General features: G+C 44.7%; 1 protein-coding gene across 2 annotated transcripts; it reads left to right on the forward strand.

Moving 5' to 3' along the window:
* Positions 1 to 5,232: 5,232 nt before the first annotated feature.
* Positions 5,233 to 25,454, forward strand: LOC119389886 (GTP-binding protein Rit1). Of its 2 annotated transcripts, XR_005183181.2 has the most exons (7): positions 5,233 to 5,600; positions 5,727 to 5,832; positions 6,111 to 6,167; positions 7,798 to 7,871; positions 9,284 to 9,475; positions 17,212 to 22,381; positions 22,459 to 25,454. XR_005183181.2 is itself a non-coding variant. In XM_037657302.2 (6 exons), exons 2-6 carry the CDS (start codon positions 5,727 to 5,729, stop codon positions 17,476 to 17,478), a joined length of 696 nt encoding a protein of 231 aa, XP_037513230.1. In that variant the 5' UTR covers positions 5,233 to 5,600; the 3' UTR covers positions 17,479 to 25,454. The 2 variants fall into 2 exon arrangements, 1 of the variants encoding a protein (XP_037513230.1); XM_037657302.2 differs by having other exon boundaries at positions 17,212 to 25,454.
* The last annotated feature ends 783 nt before the right edge of the window (positions 25,455 to 26,237 follow it).

The following is a 26,237-nucleotide window of genomic DNA, read 5'->3' on the forward strand; positions in this document are numbered from 1 at the left end:
CGATGCGAGATGAGACCGCTCCATTCAATGAATTTCGATGCTCGCTGAGGCGTGTATTTATACATCGACCAGTCTGGCCGATGTACATGTGGACACAAGAAGGAGAAATTTGCGGTTAACTCCTACACAATATACAAAACAATTCGCATGCCTCTGACCGCATTTTTCTTTGCCCATCGCAGACCCCCGCGACCTTAATGCGACTAAGCTTATTTAGGGCGGCAAACACAACCTTCGCCCCCCACATCGCTTCCCTATACGCTCTTCAGGCCATGCGACTTCTTATACATATGTGGAATAACTGCAAATTTCTAGTTTCTTCATTATTTACGGATGGAGGACGTCCGTGTTAATCTTTCTTTGCCATGCGATCACATTTTCGCAAACTGTGATACAACGATACGCAGGATATCCCGCCTCTTTGATCACTTAGTAAAAACTACTGCTCATCTTTTGTGCGCAAGCTTTTTTCCAACGCCGTGCGTAATCATGACATCACAATTCCTCGTTTAACAACATTCGAATGCGCCGACGCGAAATTAAACACCGGTTTCGCTGAAAACATGCTCCGCAGTGAAACTAAAAGCATGTATCAAGAAACTGCAAATTATCAGAGCAAGGCATCTCGCAAGTGAATTCTAGTCCCATTCCTTTTTCTTTAAACACGTTTAGAATGTGCTCACTTCTTTGTACAGCGCGTGACTTGTCAATTAAAATCAAATAATCATCTGTATAACTGAATACTCTAACACCTCTCTACAGTTTGGGTAAACTTGATCATGAGCCGCTATGGCATTATATACCATAGCGGCTTGTGAACAAGTAATCATTGAATAAATACGAATTAGGTGTTCCAGCTCACATTGCTCACGATGGCACGTTTTACTGCATGTATCGGCACGTGATAACTCGCATGCCGCTACATTCGGTATGCATTCGCTCGGCAATACCTACACTGACTGCATCATTCCTTTCGCATTTCATGCGTAGAGATACATGCAGGTGCGTTCAGACGTGTAGTATTTAGGATTTAATAATAGTCAACCAGCGGCGAAGCGTTTTTTTCGTTTGGTGCTCCCACGACGCCACGAGCAGCGAGCGACGGAACAGCCGGCGGGCTCACCGTACACACTTTTCCCATAGTGCTTCGCACGCCCGCGGGGGGTTCTGGGATTGCTTGAAAAAGGAACAGTCGTCGGCTGTCGAGTGATCTGATCATCTGTGGAACACGTCGTCGTTTATAGATTAGTCATTGAATCTCCCAGCGTTATCGCTGGTGCTCGCGTAAGCTCGCAAATAAACTTGACTATTCGCGTCCGGCGGGTAATCTTAACAGAATGAACTCAAACAATCGTGAACCTTCTCAAACATTACGGCGCGGTCTGTGTCAAACGTTGCTAACAGTCTTTTTGTGGGTGAAACCCGAATACGCCAAACAAAGCAATAAACACGCATGACAGTAATATCGCTATAGTATGCAAGGGTTGACGCTTGGCAGGGTTGAAGCGCTCTTTACCTCTGTTGTCTCGTCCCTTCCTAATCGTTCTATGCGCTGTTAACATTTTGTAATGAATCGCTATAGTAATATTAACGGTAGTACTACCGATTGCACTCTCGATAGTTTGTCGATAGTAGCACTATCTATAGTTTGTATACACTATCGATAGTTTCAAAAAAACTATCGATACTATCGATAGTCAATTTACCGATAGTTCTGCATCACTATATACACGCCACAGCTGAATTCTCCGAGTAGGCCGTATCAAACAAAAATAATTTCACACAAGGTTGCGCAAATCTTTAAAATATTACGCTAAGCATTAAACAATTACACAAGAAAGGTTGAAAGCACTTTCGACACTTCTTATATCTCAAGTACCCGGAGCCAAACATACAGCAAGTAATTAAGTGAGTGTCTCGTCAGAGCGTAGGCTTCCACCACGGTGGCTTCCACCTATGCTCTCCTTATGCTCTCCTTAGCGTCGACTAAATAGAGAACATTACATCTGCGCTATGAAAGCGTAGGGTGTACGTGGATGAGGATGTTTAACAAAGTAAAAAAGCAGGATCTGCGCTTCTCCAAAAGAAAAACGATTTTTTTTTAAGTTTAAAGATAATAGCAGCACACACTTTCTCCACATGCTTCTTCCATGTTGTTTTCGCGCGCATTCACACTTTCGAGATAGAAGCAGAAAATGGTCGTAGGCTCCCAGGGCATCCACAGAGGTCATGCGACTTATCATGACCGCGTCGCTTTGTTCGCTTTGGCTCCGTCAGGTCGCAATGCATCAAGGATATTTCGCAGAACGTTTAACATGCCGTTCGAACAGTCGCTTTGTGTATGTTAATGTACTTGTTGTACACTATTTCCAAGGGTTCGTAGCGTCTTACGATGAAATAAATTTTTTTCTAAACACATTTCTAGCAAGAAAACGTCATGTTAAATTGTTACTGTTGATAACCGTCTGTGATACAATAAATTTTTCTAAACAATTTTAATTCATACCGTGTGGTCTTAACATCTCCATGTTACAAGCTCGCTGCGCGGCCACTTCGTTATTTCTTGCGGCGCCCACGTGAGTAGTTCTGAATCTTGCGCTAAGCGCAGCTCCTCTATTGTGAAACCTGAAGAAGTACGTAGCACGGTCACCCAGCGATTCCCCTTCGTAGAGTTCCAACTGCTTCCTTTACCCTACCGTCGATGACGTCTGTTTTTGAGGTTAAGCATGTAGGGTTTACCTGGCGCGAGTAGAGTCTCTTTAGTGAGATTCCCGAACTCGGTGTGCGACATGCGCGCCATTTTTTGCTGCGCTTTAGCGACTTCCTGCTTGATACGGCAGTTGAGATACGTGTAACCTGCAGCAAGTTCCGTCAAGTTGTTTCCCCCTTCAGATGTAACGACGAAGGCGCCGGAGAAGCGCCGGTGGGAGAAGCGATCGCGCGCTTGACGAGGCGGAGGCGCCCTCTCTTGCACGGCGTGATTGTCGGGGGCGTGTTTCCGAAGCGTTTTTAGCGATGGTAAATTAATTGTTGCGATTACTTCTTGATTATCTCTGTTAATTAGCATATTTCAGACATTCATCGTTCCTTTTAGCCCGATTTCGAGCATTACTATAGCCTTGTTTTAGTCCTGTAATGACCACTATACAGTAACTCTAACCCATATATAGGCACAAGCACGTTTCCGGGCTGCTGCTCGGCTTGTGGAAAATTGGCGGCATGCATGGGACCTTGAGACCTGAAAATAAGGTCATCCTTTTTTTAAGAACCTATAAACATGGCACTTCGGCGTAAATGCAGCATAAACAAAAATTAAATACGTTAACGCCTACGCTATCCATATTTTTCTCCGAACAACAGTCATATCAGAATCCACCTTATTTCCAACACACTTGTTGGGGGTCCCCCAGGAAAAAAGCTGTGCAAAACAGCTTCACGGGACCTGGGAGCCTACAGAGGGTAACACATGCAGTGGATTTCACACAGACGTACGTTTGTAAGCGTACAGATGTACAGATGTACATTTGTACATTAATTTAGTGAAGTTTACACCGTTTTGGCACCTTGAAAAGGCGCTATGTTCGCTTTCGAAGAGTACAAATTTCTTAGTGGCTGTGCTCGTCTAAGGCGAGGCATTATCACCAAACATTGACCTAATAAAATCATGTATTTTCTGGGCAATGCCGCTTCTTCGTTGCGTCAGTAAAAATGACACTCTAAGCCGTTTTCTAAATTCCGTAACTTCCAAAAATTGCAATTTGCAAAAATTTTTATCGCAGTAGCGCAGATAAATTCTATGATTTCGCATATCGAAATATTTCTCTATGGCATAGAGTTCCATACTGTCAAGGAGGTTTTAAAAAAAAAATCTTGTTTAGCCTCCTTGCATACTGTATATATTCTACGGTTATTAAAAGCATAACCTTCGAGATCTGCTTCAGCCAAGCATTTTTTTTTTCGCAGTCCTTTCTTTCTGTAACAGAATGAAAAATAAACTTGATTTGATTAAATAGGGGGGCGTGTATTTGTGCGCGAGTACTTGAGTGACGCATTCGTTGTGGCAAAATAAGGATAAGATAGTCATTGAGCAAGGAATTGAGATATTGATTGATGTTTTTCTATGGCAAGGCAAAAAAAAAAAAAAAAAAGAGCCGGCAGATCCCACGCATTGTGGGAATCGATGCAATGCGACGCAGCCAGCAAAGAGCGTCATACATCGTCTTGTATGTCATTGAGGAAAATGCGTGTCATGGTTTTCATGTTAACTCCTATTATTTATGTTCGTCACACAGTAACGTCGCGCAATACCAACTTCGGGGTCGGTCAAGCTAGAGAAACGGCCGCCGGCGCCCCATGAGCGTGGCACGCAAGTCATGCTGTACATGACATACGTGTCATGACTTTCATGTTAACTCGTGTTATTTATGTTCCTCACACGGTCACGTCGCAAGATACCAATTTTGGTGTATATCAAGCTAGCGAAACGGCCGCCAGCACCCCATGAGCGTGGCACGTAAGTCATGCTGTACATGACATGCGTGTCATGATTTTCATGTTAACTCGTGTTATGTTCGTTACACAGTCACGTCGCGCAATACCAATTTCGGGGTAGATCAAGCTAGCGAAACCGCCGCCAGCCGCCATTGCACCATGAGCGTGGCATGTAAATCATGCTGTACATGACATGCGTGTCATGATTTTCATGTTATGACTTGTCATTTATGTTCGTCATACAGTCATGTTACGCCATACCAATTTTCGTGTACATTCGATTAACCAAGTGACCAGGAGAGCACGAAGCCGTAGGCGGCTAGATAGATAGATAGATAGATAGATAGATAGATAGATAGATAGATAGATAGATAGATAGATAGATAGATAGACATATAGATAGATAGATAGATAGATAGATAGATAGATAGATAGATAGATAGATAGATAGATAGATAGATAGATAGATAGATAGATAGATAGATAGATAGATAGATAGATAGATAGATAGATAGATACGCTCAAAGTCGCAGAAGTTCTCTAAGAAATGCTTCGCATTTAAAACTTGAGGATCCACTTCCACGCACCCCGATTACTACTCCAAAGACACAAATACCAATCTTGGAGGCCATGCAAGCTGCAGCTGCAAGCGCCACAGCTTTTTAGCGAATGCCGAAAGTATGTTGTCAACACTGATTGGCATGTTCGCTAGCGTCACCACGCGGACTAGAAAGACATCAGCGATCAGACTTTTGAGGGGAATTCCCAGAGAGTCGTTTCTCAGCTGTTCGTTCGCGCGGCGGGCAGGGCTCAAATATGTAATCGCTTTTACGGCCTGTGCGCTGCTGTCTTATCTTTCTTAATACCGGTATCTCCGGCGTTCCTCTTGTCTTAGGAGGGACACCTTATCGGGTCACTTTCTGTGGCCGCCGCCATTCCCAACGATCGCTTACACGACCCGTAGGAGTTGCGCTAGGCTTACTGCGCTGTTTACTTCGACAGCGCTGACTTGCGACGACTCCGGCAGTGGAGCGCGGAACCATAGGGCGTTCTCCTCGCCTCGGCACTGCTGGTTTTCCCCTGAAGAGAACGGTCTACATTATCCGAAGGTGAGACCCCTATTCTTTTTCTCCATTCCCAGCGCGGTAGCCTTCGGTTACCGCGCAAGGACGGTCCTTAGCAAGGGCCGTGGGAAACTTCCTGAACAGCTGAGACATTCGCCTCGACGCTCGCAGATGGTGCAAACGACGAATCGAAGTTCTGGTCATTCGTCCAACCAGAAGGGCGGCGTCCGCGTTTACAAGATCGTCGTTCTCGGCGATGGAGGCGTGGGAAAAAGCGGTGGGTCCCATTTATACAACTCGGCTACGACGCATGTAACGTCGCGCTCTGTCGGGCATGCGTGACTCAACGCTACTGTTTACCTGCCACCGCTCGCGCCTACGCTTTGACGCGCGATTGCCCTGTTTTCATGTAACGTCGGTGGCACCTGACGACAGTTTACTACTGTTATTTTTCTCGCGCCTTCTTTCCTAGCGTTCTCTTGCGTGCCGTAGCTCTTAGGCGGCGATTGATTTGTTTCGCGTGCTCACTTTTCCATGTCTTCCCTCCGCTTACAGCTCTGACGCTACAGTTCGTGACTCACAGCTTCTTGGAGTACCACGACCCCACCATTGGTACGGTTAAGCTTTGTTTATGTATCCTTCTGTTTTGGACGAGGAACTACAAATTAGCGCTTGTTAACTACTACAAATTAGCGCTTGTTAACACTCTCATGTTATTCCGTAATCTGAAACTAAGCGGCAACATCGGCGATGAGCTAGGGACAACTTTCAACGCAGCGAATGCCTCGCACAATATACCATCGGCTATGACAAGGTTAAATTTATGGAAAGTAACGTGTTTAATTGGTGTACCATACATTGTTTAATTGTATAAACTTTGCCATAAGAGAAATGCATACACGCACACAAAGTTCCTCAACGATTGCCGCACCATGTTTTGACTGCACAGTGCCAAAAGGCAATATCCTGCCTGCCACCTTGTTTGAAAAAAAAATGCTTGTACTTATGCCACGCATTTGCAGCAAAAAGAAATATAAGTATGAGGAACAAGAGTTCCTATTTGCTTGTGCTGCTGCTGCGCGTTATCTCGCAGATAATGCCCGTCGTCGTGCTGGAAAACACAAGTGACACTGCCCGTTAACAGATTATATTGTTGTCGAGCTGGAAGAATCTGCAGGTGGCTATTTGCGCATGTTTGCTCTGTTATCAGATTGAGAACGTTTCTGCCTAGTGATATACCCACTCTCCTTGGTTACAGCTAATGCTAGAGTTTTAGAATTGATCACCCAGGCCTTGTGCTTGTTTGATGCGTGTAAGCACGTCGTAGATCTTTTAGAATAGGGTTTGTCCTCTGTAAACCCAAATGCAAGCAAATCACCCTTTGATCACAAGGTCAGTGAAAAAGACCTTGGGGGGTGGCTTGGGTGCATGTGCTAGTTCAACCCCTTTGAAATGCTTTGCACACAATTGTGTACACCACTTATTTTCACTAAATATGTGGACTAGTGACCAAGAAAGAGAAATATACATTGAGGTTTTCATGAACTGAACCTCCTGCATAATAAATGTGCTTTCATTTAACTTCATTTTGCAGTGTATTGTTGCATATGATCACTTTGCTGAAGGCACTACCGGGTTTGATGTGCCACTTTCCGCGAGCCATGTCAAAAGTATACTATTTATTTGCTTGTAATGAACTTAACCGAAAACTAATTTGCACTATGTTTAAGCCTGACATTTGATTCTGTTCATGCAGAAACCGAATATGAATGACTTCAGTATAAATACATATTTAATCACAGTTATGTTAAGCTTAATTACTATAAAACACTTTAATCAACGTGTTATGGCATTATTTTTGTTCCATTAGGATACAGAGTGCCTTGAAATAATGTTGTGTAAATTTGACCCATTTACAGACAGTTCTTCATAGGTGGCATCTGAAAAGGTTAATAAAAAAAATAGGTGCCAGAACACTAACCCAAAGAGTGATAGCATATGACACGTGTGCAGGGGTGACATCCCAAGGCAGCTGCATACACAAAGCTCCAGTACCCTACTCTAAAACTGCCCGTTACCAGATTGGTATCCTGCCCATTTAAAGCTAACTGTTTAGTGTCATGTTTAAATAGATGTGGGGTGCATAAAATTATTGCTATTACTGGAGGGCCTTTATTTTGACTTATTATCCTACTTTATTGTGCAATATGTATTGACATCACTGTGTTTATTCTGAATCCAGAGGATGCCTACCAGCAGAAGACAGTCATTGATGGGGAAGTGGCGCTACTGGACATTCTGGACACAGCTGGCCAGGTATGGTTACTGATTTCGGGATCCTCTGTTTAAAGAAATCCAGCGTTCTCACCAAGTTTCACTCGCCATCTGTATGGAAGGAGTTATATTGTGAGAAATTATTCAAGAGCGGTTGTGGCATTGTTATGTAGTCAGTGACACGATGACTCGTGTTTTTCTCAAAGTTTTAGTGTGCCACAGTCCATTATCCTAAGTGGTGTTCGGAAATAAAGTGAGACAGATAACCTGGGATATCACGAGCTGCAGGTTTCGGCTTAAGTAATTGAGTAAATAAATTGGGGGAATAGGATTGCAAAGCAATTGTTTGCAGCAGATTCCTTGCCGTGTGCTCACATGCATTCAGCTCAGTATTCGCTTTTTGATACACATGCAGATGATTCTACTCATTGTCATTTTCGACTGGGCACACTCGCGCAAACCTCTTGAATTCCAAAAGTACTCAGGGTGGTCTGAAAACGTAACTATAAGGGAAACTTTACTATGGAAAGGGAATCGCAAACTGTATAGTTAGGGTATGAGGAAAACAAGGCAGAAGCATAGGTGTACTTTATGCTGTGTGTGTTAACAGGAAGGGTTCAAAACATTCCCTCTCAATTTTTTTTCACATTGATGTATGTGCGTATCTTATGCATCCATGCACAAGGGTTTTGCATGCATGCAAGGCACAAGGGCCTATCCCCTTCCCTGAAGTAAGATTCTGGCTACACCCTTGCTAAGAACCACAAACATGGCAAACTTCTTCCACTTTTGGAAGTGCTAACTTCATTAAGGGGTCATACATGCTCGTTATGTTAAAGAACATGATTCTTTGCTTATATTGCTTTTACCACCTATGGGCACCAGTTATTAGAACGAACCAGTCAAAGAAGCAGTAGTCATTATGTACATTACATTTTTCAGTTGAAACCTCTACATGGAATGTTTCCTGCTAAATTTTCTTGAACCATTCTGACATCCACATGAATGAATGAATTAATTAATAAAGGTGCTTTTTTTACGTGATCATGAATATACAGATGTATCTGGACCGATAGTCAGGGAAGGCTAGTTTCTGGTCCAGTGTTAAAAATAAAGCTGACATGTCAGGTGCAGGATTTATCAGCACGTTTTCTTGTACATGCCGTGATTTATAACAAACAAGCGTCTTTATGAAATGCACTTAATTAATCAATGCAAGTATGTTAGATATGCTGGTTCACAAGAAAAAATTACGTATTCCCTACATCGCTTGAAATTATCTGCGTTCTTAACCTCTTGGGGTAAAATATTCCAGATTTTTGTGCCACTGAATTCAATAATTTTTTTCACCGGTGTACATTATAACACCTTGATAAGTTGAGGTTACCTTTTAAAGTGTTCGTTGTGGTGGTCCGTCCACTACTTCGATGAACGGTTTGTGTCTTTCTGTGCAGATTGAATTCACGGCCATGCGGGACCAGTACATGCGCTGCGGAGAGGGCTTTGTCATCTGCTACGCCATCACCGACCGCAGAAGCCTGGAGGAAGCGGCAGAGTGCCGGAAACAGATCGAGCGTGTCCGCTGTTCCGAGTCTGTGCCCATGGTTCTGGTTGGCAACAAGTGTGACCTGGAAAGCTCTCGCCAGGTATGCTTGCCTTTCTTCTATGCTTGTTATTAACAGCAAAAGCTCCTTCTCTCGCTATTTCAGAAAAATCGAATTTCGGACTCGCTCTCTGGTCCTGGAAAGCATATGCACTTATTTAAACTCTCATTACACAAGGAGCGCTGAGGTGTGAATACCATGGTGCATGCACGAAGGATGCAACTGCAACTTGCATTCTTAGCTAGGGCCGTACAGAGAGAGCCAAGAGCATTCCCCTAGCTCGTAGCGAAAGGTGCAACGCTGCATGTTTATCTCTCCCGGTTGGGCAAACACGTTAAAAAAGCTCGCGTGTGAGAGAGTAACCAGAACTGCTGAAACGGAGCAACATTAAAGGGCTATCAAAGGTAACACCGATTTTTCTCGTATCTGTATGTAAATTACTCTTTCACAATAACAAAATCGCCACGCTTGCCTTGAGAAGACGCTTGGTAAGCGAGAAAATGTGCAAGAAGAAAATGCGGGTGGTGATGTACCCACGGTCCATCCTTGGCTAAGCAGTCAGTCAAGTACTAGTACAGTAGAACCCCGCTGTTACGTATCTGGGTGCTGCTGTTTTCTTGGCTGTTAGCATCATTTTCGGCCAGCCCCAGCATAGCTTCCACAGGATCCAATGCACTGGGAACCGGTCTGTTCCGTCGCATCTGTGGGACCATTCCTGCATTGTACATTGTGGACAGGCTCACTGAGAAGGCCCAGGAGGCCATGTCGACTTTTCACATGGCTTGGCTTGGTCCGCTTGGTGGCTTGACAATCGAATTGGCCGCCAGAAGTGGTGAGGGGGACATCTATGAAGCATTTTGAAGTCCTGCCTGCAAAAACATGACCTCGGAGATCTGTATTTTTCACCTAAAAATGACTTCTATGATGTGCTTGAGTGCTAAATGTTGGTCTTGATGGATTCAACAAAGGTACGGACTTCGAGATTAGTTTTTGTTGCCCGGAGTCATCCTGTTTGCGTGGACTGGGTGCCGGGGCAGACTCATCGCTATTGTTATTGTAGGAAATCCTTTTTGTGGTGTTCTCGCGTTTGCGGTCTCTCTCTTGTGGGCTGTTGTGTTGGTCATGTGTTCGTGTGGCGTTGGATTTGTTGAGGAGATTTGCGCGCTGCGCCGCCGCCGAAAGCCACATGGCACTGCAGGTGCCTGAGAGACGCCTTGTGCTGATCGGACATAGGAAAATGCACCAAGCGACAATGCACAATTTGTTCAAGCGAAAAGCTTGACATAAAATTGTGTGCTTGTTGCCACTACCGAAATTTCTCATTTTTTCTTGTTTCCGGGTTCTTGCATTTTTTTTTACGGTCCCGTGAAAAACGTATCAGCGGGGTTCTGCTGTACTTTCAAAATGCTTATCCTCCATTTCTTCGTGTCACAATCAGGAAAATGAACAGGAAAGGTTTCACACGGCAGGGACACGGCACCCTCTGCAGTGTGAATGGGGCGGGGAGGACACACTGGTCTGGGCTGCCGCTTGGGTGCATAAAAATTTTAACCTTTCGTTAGTTTACTCTTTCTACTAAGCAAAACCCGCTGCCCACAGGATTCAAGTTATGCAGTCTAAAATGCATGCGTTGGAGTTGGGACCATGTTACACATTGACAGAAGTGATATTTCGAATAAAGCGTCTGTGGTAATAAGGATGTACTTATTACGTCCAGACTTGCTTGTGCTACGGCCCTTCACAGAAATGGGAGCGTTTTCACCAGTGCCTTCAGCTCTACCAATATTATTATTAACTTCTGCCAGTCAGCTCTGCGACACAGCATCACCTGGATGCAGGTGTTCAAATTTTCGGATGTCAGCAGGATATCGGCTTCACACCTTTCAAATTCTCTGTAGAGCTGGCAGGCAAATAAAAATGCAGTGACGTTTGGTTCGTGTTTGCAATTTGCCCTAATAAATGTTCATTCTAGTGACAAAGGGCCAGCACAGACCGCAGAAAAGCATAAAGGCTTTCTCTAATAAAAGGTTTTGGCAACTCCTGGGCATGCTTTCAAAAAGGGGAGCCTTTCCCTCGTCATTAATATTGTGATCAAGATCGCACTGGCTATAAAGATTGCTTTCTGACAGGCCTCATCCGTATGCCAATTCGAAATCCTTTATCTCAAAAGAAGTTCAGTCAGCATAGGCATGTGATCCACAGGTATTTATTTAACAAAAATCGGCAAGCTTGTCCTTTAGGTTCAGATACCTTTCCATATTTGACCCATGGTAACCTTTGCTGGTTGACTGGCAGGTGAAGATCACTTTGTTCGTGCCACTTTCGAACTGGAGTTTCGGGCATGCAGCAAAGACGTGGTGCCGTTAGAGTGCCACACTTTTCATCATGCAACATAACTTTCCTTTCAAAGGGGTCATGAACCACTCCTTGTGCTGTGGGGAAAAACACATCCTGCGGAAAGCACTGCTGTTATGAGCAGCCCAGCCAAATCTTGCAGTCGTGCGTGGCAAGGAGAGTTTACAAGTGGAGCGCAATGTGGCCATTTTCTCAGGCACCCTCTTTCCATACGGAGGCCTGTGCTTAACTCCTTGGAGCTGCCGGCACCTGCTGTGCAACATCAAACAGCAGATAGCATGCTGTTGGCCTATAGTGGACGTAAATCAAAGCACTGTTTGGATCAGATGCGATCCTTGCCACGTGGTGCCGCCCAACGTTACTAGAAAAAACTCAGTTTAAAAGCTCCGCCGGAGAGGCGGTCCGCGTGGCGGTCGTGAGAATTAGTGGCGCTGCAGTCACGTCTAGCTCCCGCGGCTGGCGCTTGTTCTGATCGGCGCCGCCGATGTACGCGCGCACGTGGGATTACAGCGTCGTCTGCGCTTTGTTAGCTCGTCATTTTTGCGACTGTTCTGGACCAGGTTTAGCGTCTTGTACGAAGACACATGCATGATGTACGAAGCGTAACGAGGACGAACAGATTCACAGTGCGGTATGCCGACTCGCTTTGCGCCGGGCTGCAAGAACCGCAACGACGACTCCGCTTCACGACACTTCTTCGGGCCTCCAAAAGACCCTACGCCATTCAAGCTTTGCATCGCAAGGATAGAAAGCTTACTGCGAAATGCAAGGTGTGTGACGTTCATTTTGAGAGTGACGACATTGTAAAGCACGATCGTGGTGTCGTTGCGGGACAAGAAGTTTTGATTCCACGTGGAAAGTGGGAACTCACGCCCGGTGCCGTGCCGCGCTTGTTCCCAGCACTTCCACTCCACCATTTCAAAGCCAAAATGGTTGGGGTTTAGGCACAACCCCCCCCCCCCCAAAAAAAAACAAAAAAAAAAACAAAAAACGCACGGCGTCCCGCGAAAGCCCAATGCCCAGTTTGGAGGAGCCGCCAGAAATAGAACAGCAAAACGAAAGGCAGGCGATTACCTATATACGCTACTGAGACTGAGAGTTGCATCACACTGACATTCGATCAGTTGTCGGCTGTCGCTATGCCTTCAAAGCAGTGGATTTTCGAGAGATTTTACGACGAGGTATCGAACAAGATGTGCGGAATATTTTACACTCGCTGTCTCGGGAACGGGCTGCTCAGCACAAAAATTTGACACGGTACGCATAGAAAAGACGAGGACCAGTGCTGGTCCTCGTCTTTCTATGTGTACCGTGTCAAACTTTTGCGCTGAGCAGTTTAATAATGGAATACCAACTAGCCCAATCCCACACTTTGCTTCGGGAATCGAGACTTACTTGTGCAAAAGATAATTGTAGTTGACGAGCAGTTTAACTGCGTAGTGAACGGCTACAGTACGAAACGCAAACGGCTGTCGTACAGTGTAAGAAGTGCTGCGGGCTTGGAACATCTGCTCGGTGAAGTTGAAAAACTGAAGTTGAATACTGACGACTCTTCTAGCGACAGAGTACGCGCGAATAACTCCTCGGTGCTCACATCATGGCCGATCTGTTCGAATTGTTTAAGGCACCGGAGAAGGATGCGACGTATAAAGATGAGACACCGAAAATACAACTATCCGCTGAAAAAATTGCTCAGAGACGACATCTATTCGATGTAATCGCACACTGAGATTTCATTTACAGAGTTCTCGTAAAGTTTTCCGATTTTGGGCCAGTATCCCTTTAACCGTCGCGAAAACGTGTCTTGTAAACATTGCAAAGCATTGGTGATGTTTTTCGAGAAAGTTTTTTTCAATAAATTCTAGACAACATGAGTACTGTTTTTCTAGAATGTTTTTGTATCTCGAGTAAGTACGCTTCTTTGTACACTATAAAGGCTTTTACAAACGTGTTGGGTTGTTCTTGGTCTGGATAAGACGGCAGCGGCTAAAATTGTGGTGGTAGTGATAAAAATTACGCTGAAAACCCTCATTCGCTTAGAAACTCCTATGCTTGGAAGTTAAGCGCATAGTAGACAGCTCAGATATTGTCACAGGGTCGTGACGTCGACGAAAGGCAGCAGTCAGCAGGTCCGAGATGAAACTCTTTATTTGGCCGAACTTGTGGCCGGGAAACTGAAAGTCGAACTACAGCAATACACTGATAGCGGCGAACAGAGCGTCGACCATCGATCAACTGACAAGCGGTCAAGCGCGTCGGCTTTTATACAGGCGCTGTCGAACTTTCCAGCGATATCGCTGGTGGCGGCGTTATCTCTCAGGCAAAGCTGGAACATTCGCGTGCGGCGCGCAATCTTACCAAAACGTTCTACTACAATTGCGAAGCTTCTCGATCACTGCTTCGCGGACAGCGTCGAGCGTTGATAACCGTCCTTGCTGGTCAAACCCGAATACATCAAAATAAATCAAGTGGGCGTGGCAATATAGACCGAACATCGATTCTTAGCCAATCAATGAACAACGCACGAGGGCCAATGCATACAGACGACCTTATGCATATCCACCTAACTAGTACAATAAGAAAGTTGCCGCGCAGTTGCCGCGAGCAACTGCGCGGCGGACCGCAGCGTTATGCCGTGGCAGCAGACGACGCGCCGATAGTGGCGCAAGACGGAACTGCAGCGCCGCTAGTTCTCACGACCGCCGTTCGGACCACCCTCCTCCGCTGGCGGAGATACGGAGCTTTGAAACTGAGTTTGTTCTAGTAACGTTTGTGCCGCCATATGCCGGCTGCGCTTCATAGTCTGCTAACATTAGCAGCCACACTAGCGCAACACAGGAATCGCAACGGGAGAGAGTGATCACGTTTCATCATGCACCCTCAAGGTCATGATGCGCTACTGTTTCCACTAGACTCTTAAGCACTTGGTTGGTTTAGACAATGTTATCAGCGCGACTTAGGGCCGTATTCAGAAACGCTCCTTACCTCAGTGAGGGAACCTTAACTGCTTGAGGATGCCTTATCACTGGAGCTCCTTGTTTTCAGATAAATCCGAAAACCGATAAACACTCTCCGGTTAAATTTTTGGCAGTTCGGATTTATCCGATAAACTTTGATTTTAAAAGGGCATTTTCAAAACTGGGAATCGTCAATCGAAAGGAGTGCACCTCCATCACCGGCAGCAACCTCTTAAAATATGCTTGCGTCTATTACAATAAGCTTTAAGGTTATAATGCAAACAAATGTAGGTGTTTTGTATTCAAGTATTTGTGTTTGTGTGTGTGTGTTTCTGCATTCAAACCTTCCAGACATCTGAAATACAGTTAGTGTGTTCGCATGTTTTCGTGTTCAGAGGTCATTTCATCTAAGGTTTCGGAGTATGGAGAATAATAATAATAGTAATAGGTCCTTTATTTTTTCATCAAGAAGATGAGGCAGGCTGAGAGAAAAAACTGAAAGGCAGCTTGACTAGCTCCTACCCCCCCCCTCATCCAAAAGTACACTTTGGCGAGTTTGCAGCAGTGCACATCAACATCCTTATTAACAGGGTAGATGAACAGAAAGTGAGAAAAAATAAAAGGACGGGAAAACAAAATTGCCAGCAACAACGCATTTTCATTGGAAATAAAATAAGAACGCATTTCAACAACTTACAATGCAAAATGAAAAGCCGTATTTCGGAGGATAGGAGATTTGCGTGAAATAAGCTCCAATAAACGCCAAGTTTCCTCCCAAAATATAAACTCCGAAAAACACCCCCCAAAAACGCCCTCCGAAAATACCTAACTCCGAAAACATGGAGCCCTGCTTATCACATATTCTGGAACGCTCTTTACTAACGTTCCCTCACTGAGGTCCATCCTTGGTGCTCCCTCAAGTTAAGGTGGTGCAAAGACAATCATCATGCCTCCTTTCCTTGCCCTTGCTCCTTGCACTGAAAGGGTGCTTCTGTTCAGCACTTTGCGAGTTCCCTGGTCTGCTGTCAGGTGGCAATGGATGCACTGCTGGCACCAGTCGCAAAAAAAAAATAAAAGGAAAGAATAGTGTACTGCACTTCCTTGGCTGGCAGCAATGTCAAAGGTTTCATTGAATTCACGTTACAAGAAAGCAATGTCATGCGTGGTGACGTGTACTGCTATGTGGCACGTTCAGCAAGAAACATGAGGGATCGGTTGAACCCTCTGGAACTCTGCAGCGTTGGAGAATTTCAGACGACATATCGCTTCTCGGAGCTGTCTGTTGTGCAAATGCTGAAAAAGCTGCGTCTCGACAAAATTAATGATAAAAGAGGAGAGCCTATCCTGACTGTTAATGCCGCTTAATGGCCCATGTCAATGGGGGCCAGTAACATAGGTTGCTGCAATGCGGTGCGCCTTCGGCGCTTTCTCTATTTGGCTCATATAACTGCCGCCAGAGCCTGGTGCATAAGTGACGGGTGCACTAGTGCCCGCTAATGACATCGTCATTTCCTTTTAAAAAGAACAATTATGGCTCTTTCGTAGCAGTAGCGTTGATTTTGAAGCAATACATAATTTTTTTTTTTTACTGTACACAAAAGCGGGATTTGAATTGAGGCCGTACACCATCACAGAATCACCACTCCGCGTTAGCCCGCTGTGCTACCAAAGCCAAACAGTGAGAGCAGGCATGTTGCTGAGCTTGTTGGTTCATTACTTGATGAAAATAGGTGTGTTGCTGAAAGGACAGGGACAAAGTGAAGACACGAACCAACATGCATGGGCGTCCTTTCAGTGCCCCACCTATTATCCTCAAGTATGATAACTCTGCCTTGTCGTGGCTCCGTCACTACAGTGCAGCTGTTAAAGTGATGGGCCCCATGATTGTAGTCAGTTCCTAACTTTCCAGGCGCCACTCGCTGCATTGATTGCACGCATGATCATCACTGTAGGAGACAATGCAGGCATGTGAAAGACGTGTGCTCGAAAACCTCTGTCGGAAGACGGATCGTCACCAATGTCGATACCGTGCTCTCTTTGCCTGCTGCAACAGTAAAAAATTATATAAGCAAAAAAGGCTGTGCTCCTACCTTGCAAAATATCAGTGCATACATTATTATTTATCAGTATGCATAAGAAATATTCTTCTTGCTTGAAAGCGAATGTTTAGTTGATATTTCACAGCTACTCTCGAACCCAGACTTCAGAAACCCACACCTTACCTTAATGAGGTGTCCCTTTGGAAAGGAAAGTTGAAGGAAGCTTTTTGAAGGCGCTGGCTCCTTCAAGGAGCTCCTTAAGTTAAGGAGGCATGAAGGGCTCCCCACGTAAGATATGGAAATGGTCTGAGGCGAGAAGCGTATCCGAATACGGCCCTTAGTGTTGTCCTTTCCTTTTTTTGTTTCTTGTTTCCTTGTTTACCAAGTTTCACGTAGTAATGCTTCCACTGCTCTCTCAAATGCCCAGGTTTCCACCGAGGAAGGGCAGGCATTGGCACGACAGATGAACTGCCCCTTCTACGAGACCTCGGCGGCACTGCGTCACTTTGTGGACGACGTGTTCCACACGCTGGTCCGCGAGATCCGGCGCCGGGAGAAGGAGCGACAGTTCCTGCTGCGGCGGGCCGCCCGCAGGAAGGCATCCAGCGAGCGGTGGCAAGCATTCACGCACGCCTGCCGCTCCCTGCTTTGCGTGCGCGGATCCGGGGACGCCGCTGCCTCGTCTCATTCCTGAGCGTGCGTCGTTTTTTTTTTTTTTTTCCGACCTTTCACTCTCGTTTGCCCGTCCAAGGCTTTGTCGTCTTTTGTCGTATGCCAGCGTTGGCTTGGTCGGTGTGTGGGCCAAGCATGGCCACGTGACCGCCTGAGTTGCCCGTTGCTGCTGCTGGTCAGAAACTCGTTCTCGGAACAAAAGTAGGGCAGCTAGGCTATCACCGGTGTCTGTAAATTGTTCCCTGGTCTGAGTAAAGTTTCGGTTTCTCTGCCAGCAAGCTGCGGGTTGCGGTGTCTTTAACTGTTGTCCCGTTCGTTATAGCCTCTAGTTAAAGACCTCAGAGAAAGGTTACCTGTTCAGGACTTAGGGAAGGAAAACATGCCCGAGCAGGACTAGAAAGCTAGTCACGAGGATGTCACTGTCTGCTTGGAGCGGTTTTTACGGCCTTTTGCGGAGTTTATGGCGCATGATGCAGCTCGACATACTCGTGGTGTATCCCTTGTTTAGGGAGTAAACTGTTGACTAAAACTTGTGAAGAAAACAAAGCCAGTGCAGTTTAAGATTTGTCTTTTTCCCCTCTTGTTCAACTAGTGAACTTGCAGATACAGTTGCAGTGCAGTGGGAGTACAGTGATAAGATCTTTCTCTTAGCCCTAGTTTTAATTGTAGAGAACAGGCTTCAGTCACTAGTGCTCATTGTCATGTCCAGAGACTTGGAAGTTTCACTGCTTCATCTTGTGGCAAGTAAATATTTACTCCATGCCTGAGCATTTCCATGTTCTGTGGTACCAGCAGCACAGATAAAAGAGGCGTACGCAACTATTGCCAAAGTTAACAAAGGCATCTTGTTTTCGTTGGTGCAAATATAATGCGAGCATTTGTTTGAGAAAGCCTTGTTAGTTTTGGGCAGTCACATTGTTTTTAGCTTCACTGAGCGTCAGATGTTGTAGGAAACGGAATGAGCACTAAGCTGTTTGCTTTTGTCAGAAGCTCACACCTGTATTCTTGCCGTGAATCTGTGTGACATTTTCAAACGAATTCTGTACTCTTAGTGGAGCGTCTCTCAAATGGGGGCTCACAGGCCCTTTAGTGGCCTTTGAAGTCACAGCTGGAGCCCTTGGAGCAAAGCTGCAACATGTAAGGCATTTTTCTCTCCTGAAATTCATGTCTTGTGTAGGTAACTTCAACTTCATCAGTGGGAGCCACAATCCAGGGTTTTTGCACGAACTCATTTTAATTTGGTTGTCTATTGAAATTAAACAGCTGCCAAATATCGAATAGGTCTGTTCAACTGTTTTGTATATGAGTTGGCCTTGTGGTAGCTTGCATCGGCTGTTACTATGAGGATATGCTCATATTAACAGCCTTTAATGGCAGCACTCTTTCACGTAATGGTCTATTCAGTTTGATGTTGATTGAGATGTCTACATTAGCAATTTGAGGATCGCCTATACAATGCCTAATACACATACCTAACAAAGTGTTTTATAAACACTGTGAAACAGATAATGACAGGCATGAGAATGACAGCACTCATTGTTATCGATCTTATGTCTGTCATTGTAATTTTAGCACTGTTTGCTGTACCGGTATGGCGAATCAAGTAGCCCGAAATGCCAGCTTGATGAAAAGTTGATCTGTGGGCTTCCATTGCAGATATCGGTTGCCCGTAGCGTTTAAATGCTGATGGGTCGTTCCCTCCGATAATAGACAACGGTGGGCAAGTTGTGCCCCCTCCTGGTATTAACTAGAAAATCACTTGCTGTATATTACAAACGTGGGAGCACATGTGAGTGTATTGTTCGATTGTCCTTTTTTTTTAGCACCTGCCTCACAAATGATTTCTGTGTGCATGTTGTGCACTTGTATAGAAAGTTTGTTGAATATTACAAATGTATAGACCTTGTTGTTCAGCCTTGCCTGCTTGCATTTGACCTAAGTTTACTGCTTGTGGTGTACAACCCATATTATTGCTTGGCCATTTCACTTTTGTTTTTTTATCGGAAGACAATTTCTTTAGAAGATCCTGAAGTTGATGTTTCACTGGCTCAAATTGGTTATTTTTAGGGGTGAGCAATACTTGCGTGGCTGGTTGCAATGTTTTGTTTGGATGATTAACATGTTTGCAGCTTACGTTTTCCTACACACACTCGCAAAAGAAAAAGCTCTTCCGCTATCTGTGGTACAGAATTCAGTGAAGCTCCCCGTGTCTTTCACACCACTATGTAGATGTGCACAGTACTCACAAATTGAGGTAACCGCATCATGTCGCTAAAAATCTTGCTGCTAAAGGTAATGTTGGCTCTAATGCAAGTGTTAGTCAAAATGACGCCTGTATATCGCGAGAATGAAGACACTAGAAACAAATGTTTGTACATTACTTAGCCCTGTACCTTAAAACTAAATATGTAGCTAAATAAACACACAACTAACTACTATATGCTTTACATCTTTGGTTCTGCAAGAGTAATGTGTACCTTGAAGCAGAATGTTTAATTAAAGGAATCCTGGACCACTTCCCAAGTAGTCAAGGAATGACTTGAGTATCTTAGTTCATTGCCTCAAGAATGTGTTGAATTCGTCAAGAACGAGCAGAGTTACAGGGACTTATCGTGCTCCTTAAGCGCTTTCTCTCTTCTTTTGTCACTTAGAAGAACAGTGTCACAATGAGTGAGCTGGAAGCTACACAGAGAGGTATGGCACAGGGAAAAGAAGTTACGTCAGCGCGTGTCATGACCTTGAGTGCGCGTGATGAAATGGGATCGCGCTCTTCTATTGAAATTTGTGTGGCTGCTAGTGTAGCTGCTATCTATTGTTAGCAGACTATGTAGTGTGGTGCAGGCACCTGGTGGCATCCTGTGGCAAGGAGCGCATCTGATCCAAATGCCGCTCTTGATTTATAACGGCTATTGGCCAATAAGCATGCTATCTGTTGTTTGACGTCAAACAGCAGGTGCCGGCAGAGTGAGCATAGGCCTCTGTATGGAAAGAGGGCACCTGTTAAAATGATAAGTTCGTGCTCTGCTTGTAAGCTCTCCATCCCATGCATGACCACAAGACTTGGCCGAATTGTTCATAGCAGTGTCCGCTTTCCCTGGATGTGTTTTTTCACCATGCACGAGGGGTGCTTCATGACCCCTTTAAGTTTTACTGTGTAGAATTCTTTAGTTTAAGTAAACTTTGTGGTTTGCCACGCAAGTGATGTCCACTTCTCTCGAGCAAGCCACCGGATGTCGCAGAATAGCGATATATGCAACAGATGATTCTTCTGTCATTTGGGGGTCATGATTTCTTTCGAATGATGGCACTCTTAGGATTGTGCTTTTAGGCTTGCAATATGGTTTGAAGAATTTTTCTTGTGCAGTACAGTTTTCGTCTATAATATCTGCAACAATTTGTGTAGATTCTGTTTCAGCACCCCATTTTAAGAATAGGGGCATGGATTGTCACTTTCGAGTGTATGTACACCAGGTTGCTTGCAATTGAATTATATACTATATGTGTACGCGATTCTTCGTTCAGTTGGCAGTTGCACTGTCGACTTGTCGGACAAGGTTCAGATTTTTTACCTTTGTTAGTGTTATTGAAGTTTGCCGGAATGTGCAAATCATTTCAAAGTCGTTATTTATAGACCACCCTGTTCGCATGTGAACGAAGACATGTCGTATTATATACATAGAAGTTATCTCACATACCGTTCTCTGCACATCTCTTCTATTCATAGTTTTCGGAGTGTACTGTGGTAGCATATAATTAGGATGCTTGAATCTTCAAGAGTAAAGGTTGCTCAGATGCACGCCATTGAGGTGGTATGGAAATGTCGAAATGCACAGAAAATGTGCTTCAAACCAGCATTGCATACAAACCTGCGAAACTTGTACAAATGGGGGCACTATCGTTGTGCGACACATTGTTCAACGCTGTACCGTGGTTGGCTTGTGGTTTGGTCCCCGTTAGTTTGGTGCACCGCACTCATCGTTGGCACACTCGTTAAATGTCTAGCAGTGAGCATAGCTTGTTAGCAGAGCACTTCGGACTCTTTGCAAACCGCACTTTTTTGGAGACTATACAGTGATGAATTCGTATTGAAACATATGTGGTTTGTGATGATTGTTGTAGCGGAGGGCTAGCCGTAGATTGGTCTTGATTTCTTGTTTGTTATTGTAACTCGCACCAAAATCTCAACGCAGCCGTTTCGACATTGATGCAACCAGAGAGCAGCTGCTGTGACTAGGAATTGAAACAACCACCTCTCACTGAATTGTAGAATGGCGATTCACATGGCAGCTGAAGAACTGCAGTGGGTCTTTTAGATGAAATGAGTTGTTGACAAACATTACACATGTAATGCCAGTATGCTTCACTGGTGGAGGTTTTTACCAAACACTTCTTTTGAACCAGGGCAGTTTATTAGCGAATCAATACCCCCAAGATTGCCAGTGCCGACTGGATAATGGAAGCTACGCATCAAGCACATTGGCAGGTCCTCGCGTCATCCTGTGCCTTTAGTCTTTGCCGCCACGCACCTGAAATTTGATGTGGGCCGATTGGGCAAGACATAGTCCACCAGTTCTGTCTAGGTCGATAAGGGTCGTGTTGATCTCGCGGTGATCTCTTACTGTCATGTGATCAATTTGTTTAGTGCTCAGACCTGAACGAACCAAGTGCCAACCTGACTTTTAAACAATTAATACTTCCTTCGTGGCTTCCGGTGCTACAAACTTCCAAAATGCGTACTACTTTTGACCTTCCCTGTACAATGCTTGGTAACAATGTCCTTTAGATATTTACTGTGCGCCGTTTATCAGTACTTCGTCACGGGGGCATTTAGAGCGGCGGCGCTCGTCTTTACACTGTTAAACATTGTCTACAGGCCAGGCACCCTGTGTTGTTTGTGGAAAGCTCTGGAAGAGACAGTTCTGGAGGTGGTCTATTGAGGGAACTGACGATACATGAGGCATACAGGGGCCACCTTTCCACTGAAATACAAGGTATCATCAAGATGTTGCTTGATTTACAGGAATGCAACTTTCAGATCAGAAGGGACTGCTGCACTGTCGCTAAGTAGTACTGTTATGTCGAAGCACAGCCACCTTGTACAGTCCCATGTACTGCTGCTGATGTCAGTGTTACTTGAAGCGGGCCGAGGCTGCTGTGTCTTGCAATAGTTTAAATTGTAGGGTGCGTAATCTGTTCTGGCGACAGGTAGATGTGGGCAGGTGTCTTTGAGGCTTCCCTTATTCTCTATCTAGCTGACTCGGAAGTGTTACTAGAAGCAAAGCGTGCACAGTCTAGTCATTGACACACTGGTCGTTTTTTGCAGGGTTACGAGTGGCAGACCTTTAAAATGAAGTGGTTGCAACACTATAGGGACGTGAAAGAGAATGTGAAATTTTCGCATTACACACGGGAAATACTAAGTCAATCGTTTTCGTTCGCAAGTGTAGTAGGTAAGGCAAGTCAGAGAAACTTGCACCGACTCTTGTTGCATTTGTTTGTAGATTATAACATCTGCTTGAAGCAAGTTCAGTACGAACCTTGACAAATGCCGATGTGGTGATGTTAACTCTGACACATTTGTCGCCAGTATTGGCAGTTTCCAAATATTGTAAAAAGATTGCATATCACAGAGATAATTTTCGGCTGTGAACAGCTTCATTAAAGCAGTTTTCTGCTGTCCTTGTCAAAAGAGAAGCGGGCCGTGTTGCATTAAAAAAAGCGCTCGCTGAACTTTGACAACCGTTGTCAACTCTGCCTGCATACAAGCTGTCCAAACACACGTATACGCAGTGACACCTGTGATGACGCTGCAGTGATCATGGGCATTGCAATTTGAGGATAAAAACTGGAAAGTGGTCGTTTTGCCTTGCTCATTACTTATTATAGTTAACCATATTTTGCACCTGTTTAATGCTGATAGAGTTCTGAAAGAATACTCTATCTTTCTCTGATGTCCCTTTAAAGGGACACTAAAGGCAAATATTAAGTCGACGTTGATTGTTGCAATAGCGGTCCAGAAACCTCGTAGTGCTGCTTTTGTGCCAAGGAAGTGCTTATTTTGACATAAAATCACGTTTTTAGTGGTCCGCATCGCGTTAGCGCGCTTCAAATCTCCCGCCTGAAAATACGACTTTCATACGTCACTGCTGCCGTGCCCAACGTTGCCCACTTTTACTGCGCGGCCGCCGACAATAGTAGCAGCCGAGCGGAAGTAGCGGGACCCACAGTGGCAACAACGGCGCTGCGGCAAAGACTTGCTCGGATGGGCACATTCAAAGCGTTCACCAAGTTGTGGTTGGTCTCGTAATCCTCAGTACGAAAGGGCAGCGAGCACACACGCAGAGGTTTTGACTGTTTAGCACACTGGCGCAATGGCATGACACTAAGCCACTTCGAGCGTAAGGGTTCATTCCGCGGCACCCAGTGAAAAGACACACCGGTTTCCTTGTTGCAGCACTGGCGTTGTGCACCATTCAGGCATCCAGCAATATCACACGCATGCGGCATTTTGTCGAACTTTCTGTCAGAGCGACTTTCACGAGCTCGCAAAACACGCACGGCAGTACGCGATCCCGAAACTACCACTGAGACGGGCGAGGCGCAGTTCGGCGAAAACGAAACCTTTGAACCACGCGCGCCGTTCCCCATGGCAACGCCACGGAGGTTTTGTTTTCCATGAATCAAGCAAAAACGAACAAAGAGCATTTTATTATGTCTTTTGATGCTCGGAATGTTCTGTTTTTACTGCTGCTTGTTTGATTACTAGTGATTTATTGTAGGCCGACTTCCATACGTCATCGGGATCACTTCGAAAATGTCCCACTCGCGGCGCTCATCATGTGATACATTTAGCTTAATTTCTCGGTAAGTAGGGCACTGCTGTTGATAATATTGCCGTTTTAGAAGTTGTCATACATTGGGCTTTCACTCTGACATAAACTGTTATTTGCCTTTAGTGTCCCTTTAAAGCTCGTTATTTTTGAACGAGGTTCATGAACACGCAGTTGACCTTTACTAGTCTTCTTATGTAAAGACTTCATAGAGACTGCCCCAGCCAATATATATGAACATATTGCCATCATTGTCTGGTGTTTTTTTTTTACCATTCTTTTGCATTTTTTCCTTCCATGTATTTGTATATGTGGAGATCGAGAATTGTTACAAAGCATCTGCAGTGTTGCTTTTCCTTTTGCTCTTCTTTCAATGCATTTGCCTGCAGTAAAAGCTGACTAGTAGAGAGAATGGGCAAGTTGCTGGAAGCTGCAACGAAATGTGAAATTTAACCTTACCTTGCGTCTGTTGTCAGTGTTTCCTCACACTACGTTTAGTTGCAGCATTCTTGCAACTCCCATGTCCAGTCTTTGCAAGACATCATAGACAACTTTTTTTATGTGTGGTACATGACATGTAGGCAGTCATTGAGTTTGAATTTGGTTGTGATGCCTTTGTTTTGCGCAACAATTATTTCTTTTAGCAGTGTAGTACTGTTCTGAATGCAATTGGCTTCTTTATTCCCGTTTCCACTTATGCAAAGTCCGTTCTGTTATGTGCTGTGACTGCAGTAGCTACTTCTTGGAACATATTTTGCCTGTTCGATTGCCTCGTTTGTGTGGTCAACTTTGAAGATGCAGTGTACGCGGGGGTTGTGTAATATGTGGCCAGTTTTCGGCTCGCAAAGACAAGAGTTGGCGACGCATACGCACGGTCTCGACCCATTTTCTTAGGCTTGTTTGACGTGGTTGCTTGGTTGCTGACCACAGTTATTTACACACATTGCAGCCAGAGAAGCTACGCAGCTGCTATTTATGATACTTGTTGGAAAAAATGTCGTTTGCTGTTGACAGCCTTGTTTGTGCATGTAAAAGTGTTTCACGTAGTTTAAACGTTCGACGTCCCGACAAACTGTTTCTCTTGCGCTCTGAAAGTGTAGGCTCCACTGTTTTTCTCAAGCCACGGAGAGACTATGTACCTGTTTCACAGATGTCCAGTATGGGAAAAATATATATATACGAAACATACAACCACATTCGCTGTCTCATTTGAATCACACAAGTGAATGTTCACTCAATGGTGTGCACATGCAAGTGTGAAGCAGACAGAAGCGATACTGTGTTCAAAACATGTTTTCTTTTTTTTTTCTTCTTTGCTGCATTCTGGCACATTACAAAAATACACAACTGGTCACTGCTTCCTTTCCAAGGAATTCCTAGGTTGGGAGAAAACATGCATATATCACTGAAGGATTACGTACACACACATACAAACAGCTTTAGTGCTCATGATGCGAAATTGAACACAACACCAATATTTTTTTTATTCTCGAGATGGTGACATCTCCATTTCGACCAGTGCAGTTTACACCTATGAGGGTGGACAACCACTCAAGGTGTACAATATTTAATATTTACTGCAGCGATAGTTTGATTCTAATGTAAAATTTGCGTGGCTTATATCTGTTCCGATCCAGATTTGAGAGATCTTTGGCAAAATTTACACATATAACTTCGGAGACTGGTGTCTCTGAGTGCAAGGTGTGAGAGTGAGTTCACTGATGAGGGACACACCGTGCTTCATTGAAAGTTCGAAGCACTTGCATTTAACGACCTAGTTTCATGGAAACTGCATCTGCTCGGAATGTGGAGATGTCTCCAGGTCGCAATTGTAATTTCTGTAAGCCCACAATACACAGACACACAACAGTGGCTTCAGAGTCTCTCCTTTAGGCAACCTTTAATTGAACAAGCGCTGTTCGCACTGCCCATCACAAGGTCTGTTAAAAAA

Source organism: Rhipicephalus sanguineus, chromosome 4 (genome assembly GCF_013339695.2).
Source record: "Rhipicephalus sanguineus isolate Rsan-2018 chromosome 4, BIME_Rsan_1.4, whole genome shotgun sequence".
NCBI classification, from domain to species: domain Eukaryota; kingdom Metazoa; phylum Arthropoda; class Arachnida; order Ixodida; family Ixodidae; genus Rhipicephalus; species Rhipicephalus sanguineus.